The following is a 5,639-nucleotide window of genomic DNA, read 5'->3' as shown; positions in this document are numbered from 1 at the left end:
AACTGCCTTGAGGGACTTTGTTTTCCTCCTTGTTTGGATTCCTGTTTCATGGATCTCCTGTCCTTCTGCCTTTTCACTTTGGTCAAGCACATCTTCCAGTGGTTTCAACAACTTAAAGAACCGGCCAAGGACATGGTGGTGACAGCACCTCAATTGCTTTGCCTCTCAAGTCAAACTGCCCCAGTCTGGCCTGGCTCAAGTTGTAGGAGAGCACTGGGGGTTCAGAGAGGAGATGAAGGGGTTGCTGGGCTCTTTCTTTTTCTTGGTGACAGAACAAGTCATCTCTTTGGCCCCTCCTTTGTTTCTCAATGTAATATGTGGAGGAATGAGGTCATGTTCTCCTCTGGTGAGCAATACTCATCCACTGACAGTCAGATGGGATGTGTGGGTGTTTGTCTTTCTCCGAGGAGGCCCAGGCGTGCTTCATCTGTTTCAGCCCACTCATTCTAGGGCCTGTTAGGTATCAAAGGGGAGGTGTCAGTGTTGTCCCATCTGTCCGTTTGTTTTTTTATTTTTGAGAGGGAGAGAGATGGGGGAGGGGCAGAAGGAGAGGGAGAGAGAGAATCTTAAGCACACTCCAAGTCCAGTGTGGAGCCCAACACGGGGCTCAATCTCACCCTCCTGTGATCATGACCTGAGCTGAAACCAAGAGTCAGACACTTAACTGACTGAGCCCCTCAGGAGCCCCCACCCATCCTCTTAATACCAGCACCACCAAGCAGACGTGAACTAGTGGGTTTAGGCTAAGTGGATCCAGGCTTCGCTTGGGGTCTGTCTGAACCAAGAAACAAAACAAAACAAAACAAAACATTGGTTTCTACTCAATCCCCGGGACCTGGCTTGTTGGGCTCTTGCATCCGGGAGGTGAGTCATCCCCGCCTCACCTCCGGCTCTTTGAGTCCAAATGGCCTGAAGCCTAGACCCCACATCTCCTTGGCAGCCTCTGGTGCCATCTTTTCTTGCTCTTTCCTGAATTAGCTCTGCCAACAGCAGAGATTTTCAGGGGAGTCTGAGGCTTTATTATAAGTCACTCCTATGTCAACAGGTTTACTTTTGCAAACTACCCCATGACTAGCACTCAAAGTCCCTTATATTCTAACATACTCTTAAATTTTTTTTCTCTGTTTTTGGTGGGTAGTTAAAATGCTGATATTTGAATCTCAGCAACTTTCCCTGTTCCCAAACACCTTTATCTAGCTCTCAGACATTTTGCTACAGAGATGGAGTCCCCATTGACTATAGATCAGAGGGCTAATTCTGGACTCTGAAAGTTCCTGCCAATAGTTGCTTCTCTTCTTCTGAAGACTGCCAACCCACAACTCAAGATCCTCCTCTCCCTGCACTGCTGCTTCATATCTACACATGTCTCCAGCGTGGGATAGCAGTCAGTCTAACGACCTGCTTTCTGTCTTGGATGGCTTTGTCTTTTCACCTCTTTCTGACCCTATTTAGCCAGGTCAGAGGCTGTGATTTAAATCCCGCCTCTTTGCCCACTGGTCCATCTCTGGAAAATTCTGGAAAACCACTCTTCTCTGTCAAATTTCTCATCTGGAGTGATCTCTGAGACAGTTTCTGTGATGATCAAAAGAGATAATAATTAGTGAGCCCTCAAAGCAGCTGTTTCTCTTATTATTTGAAGCTGTTTCCTTATCTGAATTGGAAGACTTCCAGTTTTGAAATCCTGTGTGAAGCCGAGGGGCTGATGAGTATAGAGTTTCTACCTTCTTGCCATTCCTCAGCAGTCCCAGCAAATACGCTCCAACTCTGTATAGGTTCACAAAGTCAGGGAGGGGGTCACTTGTAAAACTTAAAAAAAGCATATATTTTTAACCCAAACTGACTTATGCAGGCATTTAGTAAACAGTGTGCTTGAGAGGGAGGAGGCAGGAGGAGAGAGATGGAGAGATAGAGAGAACTTACACACCCACATGCCTTCCTTCCTATTTGCTGGCACAGATACACGTCAGCTCACAAAGAGGCACAGTGCAGAATGAGGAAGAAAATTCCCTGCTGTCCCACCTGCTCGCCTGTCTTGGAACTTGGCACACATCTCTCTCATCTCTCCTTGGCCTGCACTCAGCAGCTTGCTAAGCACCCAGAAAGCTAAGTGGCTGAGGTGCCTGCAGGCTGCTCTTCCCTCAGCGCCCGCCTCTCTTCCCCTCTCTCCTGCTTCTCCTGGTCACTGGTCTGAACTCAACCATTCACCCCAACACCATGGCCCAGACCCACAACCCCCAGGAGGCATTGCTCTGGGCCTTGAGTGACCTTGATGAGAAAAGCTTCAAGCTCTTCAAGTTCCACTTACGGGACAGGAGCCTGCTTGAGGGGAAGCTGCCGCTAGCACGAGGGGAGCTGGAAGGACTGAGCCCTGTGGACCTGGCTTCTCGGCTGATTTCCCTGTATGGAGCATGGGAGGCCGTGAAGGTGGTGCTCAGCGTCCTGAGGGTCATGAATCTGTTGGAACCCGCGGACTGGCTCAGCCCCATTTGTCTGAACGGTGAGTGCAGCAGGAAACAAGGGGAGCTCAGGGTGCCACCAGGACTCCCCCACCCCCATGACATTTCCAGAGACTCCCCCAGCCTGTAGTTTATGTTGTCTCTCACTCTTGCCCTCGGTCTGTGCCGAGGAGCTCCAGTGCCCATGGTCCTGGTGGTCTCCAGCTGAAGGCTCTGATGCTATTGGGGTAGGGCCTGAGCTGAGGGTGGGGTCTTAGAGAAAGACTAGTTATCTTGTGGCCATAATGCCCCATATCCTACCTCCAGTTGTAGTGCCAGAGAAGAGGAGGGTAGAGGAGATGGGCTTAGAGATTGAGCGTGGTGTTGGTGAAGGGGTTTCCACTAACCAGCAGAAATGGCATCGGGGTGGGGGGGGGTCAGATCTTTCCTTAGCTGCTGTCCCAGCAGGCAGCTCAGGCCGCTTCCCACAGAGGACAGCCTGCTCCTGCATCCTGCTCTCTCAAGGATCTCGTAGATCGATGCTGCCCTAGAGAACAAGGTGGGCATGGAACCCAGAAGGTCTCCTATCCCTTCTTGTGGGTGCTAGGGGGGGGCCTGTGCTTCCTCCATAAGCCCCTGTCACCCCGAGAACTCTTCTGACATACTGTCAGGGCTTCTGCTCAGGAGCTGGTTTATCTTGAGCACCAGGCTTGATCATTGCCAAGAACAGGCTTCTATCACTTACTTCACCGTCCTCCAGCTTCCCTTTCCTTTCTCCACCCTGTCCTCACCATTTCAAATGGGGATGTTTCATAGAAACACTCCGACGTTCACACACACAGAGACTTTTGCGCACATACATATTCTTACAAATGCCCACTTGGCTGATGCACACCGACACGCCTTCCTCACACAAAAATACACAAGCTTGCATAAATGTGCTCTCATGAGCCTGTGTGGATACAAACACTCACTCATCCCCCACCGATATGCACACACACAAAACACACACTTGCATACTCATACGAATGTGCAAATGCACACCATGCATGTGTTTGTGTGCAGGTACACACACATCCAGGGGTCCCTCCCCTTGAAGCTTGAAGTATAAACTTCAGGAAGATACAAGTTAGAGAGCATGCAAGATGAAACTAGAGAGCAGAGTCCAGAGTTTGAAGGGCCCTCTTTATCTTTCTTTATTCCCGTCTGACCTGCTGACACCCCATGTGTCTGGCTCAGATTACAGAGAAAAATACCGAGAGCATGTGCGCTGCCTAGAGGAGAGGCAAGAGGGAGGAATCTGCGGCAGCTACAATCAACTGCTCCTTGTGGCCAAGTCTAGCCCAGGGAGCCCAGAATCGTCTGCCTGCCCCCTCCCGGAGCAGGAGTTGGACTCTGTCTCAGTAGAGACTCTGTTTGATCCAGGAGAAAAGCCCTACCAAGCCCCACCCACAGTGGTGTTACAGGGGTCCGCCGGCACTGGAAAGACAACACTGGCCAGAAAAATGGTGCTGGACTGGGCCACTGGCACCCTGTACCCAGGCCGGTTTGATTATGTCTTTTATGTCAGCTGCAGAGAAGTGGTCCTGTTGCAGGAGGGCAAACTGGACCAGCTCCTCTTCTGGTGTTGTGGGGACGACCAGGCGCCCGTCAAAGAGATGCTGAGGGAGGAGGAGCGGCTGCTGTTCATCCTGGATGGCTTTGATGAACTGCAGAGGCCCTTTGCAAAGGGCTTGAAGAGGCTGAGTCCGAACCCCATGGAGAACGTGCTGCACCGTCTAATTAGGAGAGAGATGTTTCCCAGGTGTTCACTCCTTATCACCACCCGGCCCGTGGCTTTGGGGAATCTGGAGCCCTTGCTGAAGCAATCGCATCATATTCACATCCTAGGCTTCTCTGAGGATGAGAGGAGGAGGTATTTCAGCTCGTATTTCACTGATGAGGAGCAAGCCAGAAATGCCTTTGACATTGTACAAGGAAATGACGTTCTATACAAATCATGTCAAATTCCAGGCATTTGCTGGGTGATCTGCTCCTGGCTCAAAGAACAGATGGAGAGGGGCAGAGAGATCTCCGAGACTCCCAGTAATGGCACGGACATCTTCATGGCCTATGTCTCCACCTTCCTGCCGCCCAGTGACAATGCAGGCTGCTTCGAGCTTACCGGGCACAGGGTCCTGAGCGGTCTGTGCTCCTTAGCAGCTGAGGGGATCCAGCACCAGAGGTTCATGTTTGAAGAAGCTGACCTCAGGAAGCATAATTTAGATGTGACCAGGCTTGATGCTTTCCTGAGCAGCATGTGTTACCAAGAGGGACGTGACATCAAGACGTTCTATACCTTCCGCCACATTAGCTTCCAGGAGTTTTTTCATGCCATGTCTTACCTGGTGTTAGAGGACCAGAGTCAGCTGGGGAAAGAGTCCCGCAGAGAACTGAATAGGCTTCTGGATGAAGAGGGGAAGGCAGAGAATGAGGAGATGACCCTCAGTATGCAGTTTTTATTGGACATATTAAAAAAAGAAACCTCCTCAAACTTTGAGCTAAAGTTCTCCCTCAAAATTTCTCCCTTGGTAAAGCAGGAGTGGATGCATCTTAAAGAACAAATGAAATCTATAAAGCATAAAGGGGCCTGGGATTTGGAATTCTCCCTGAATCCATCTAAAATAAGGAATCTAGTAAAGGGTGTTCAGATAAGCGATGTATCGTTTAAGATGGGACAGTCGAATAAAAAGAAATCCCAAGATAGGAACTCATTTTCTGTCAAAACCATCTTGAGTAATGGACAGAAAGAGAAGCAGAAACGTCCCGTTGTGGGCAAAGATAATATAGCAAAGACACAGAAGGAGGCTTCTAATGGAAAAGGCAGAGATACGGAGAAATGAGAGATGCAGAGGGTAGGAGCAGTAGGATGGGAAGCAGATAAATGAGACGGTAGAGCTGAAGGGTCAGGAGGGTGGTGGGGGGAGGGGCAAGAGTGGGGGGAGAAGACAGTGTAAAAAGGAATGGAGAGATGAGAGATTGAATTAAGAGGTACTGGAAGGAGTGGAAGGGCAGGGGAGCAAATAGAAAAGAAAATTAGATAATACAGGATCAGAAAACTTGGAACACAGGCCATGGGGAAAGGCCATGTGGACTGAGTCCCTAGGAACAACCACATTTACCATCAATGGCTCAAATTCAGTTATTTAGCATCCCCTCTTCCTA

The 5,639-nt window shown here is 49.8% G+C and overlaps 1 protein-coding gene across 1 annotated transcript; it reads left to right on the top strand.

The window, feature by feature from the left end:
• The first annotated feature begins 2,214 nt into the window (after positions 1-2,214).
• On the top strand, positions 2,215-5,317 carry NLRP10 (NLR family pyrin domain containing 10). Its single transcript, XM_027577892.2, has 2 exons — positions 2,215-2,497; positions 3,675-5,317. The coding sequence occupies exons 1-2, from the start codon at positions 2,215-2,217 to the stop codon at positions 5,315-5,317; spliced, it is 1,926 nt and encodes a 641-aa protein (XP_027433693.2).
• The last annotated feature ends 322 nt before the right edge of the window (positions 5,318-5,639 follow it).

Source organism: Zalophus californianus, chromosome 11 (assembly GCF_009762305.2).
Source record: "Zalophus californianus isolate mZalCal1 chromosome 11, mZalCal1.pri.v2, whole genome shotgun sequence".
NCBI classification, from domain to species: domain Eukaryota; kingdom Metazoa; phylum Chordata; class Mammalia; order Carnivora; family Otariidae; genus Zalophus; species Zalophus californianus.
Note: the sequence above shows the minus strand (reverse complement) of the source record. Positions and strands in the feature narration are given on the sequence as shown.

Bases quoted from the DNA above. Each gene is read 5' to 3' on its own strand.
- NLRP10 (XM_027577892.2), top strand. From the start codon at position 2,215: ATGGCCCAGACCCACAACCCCCAGGAGGCATTGCTCTGGGCCTTGAGT. The intron at 2,498-3,674 runs GTGAGTGCAGCA...TGTCTGGCTCAG, and splicing joins CAGCCCCATTTGTCTGAACG to ATTACAGAGAAAAATACCGA.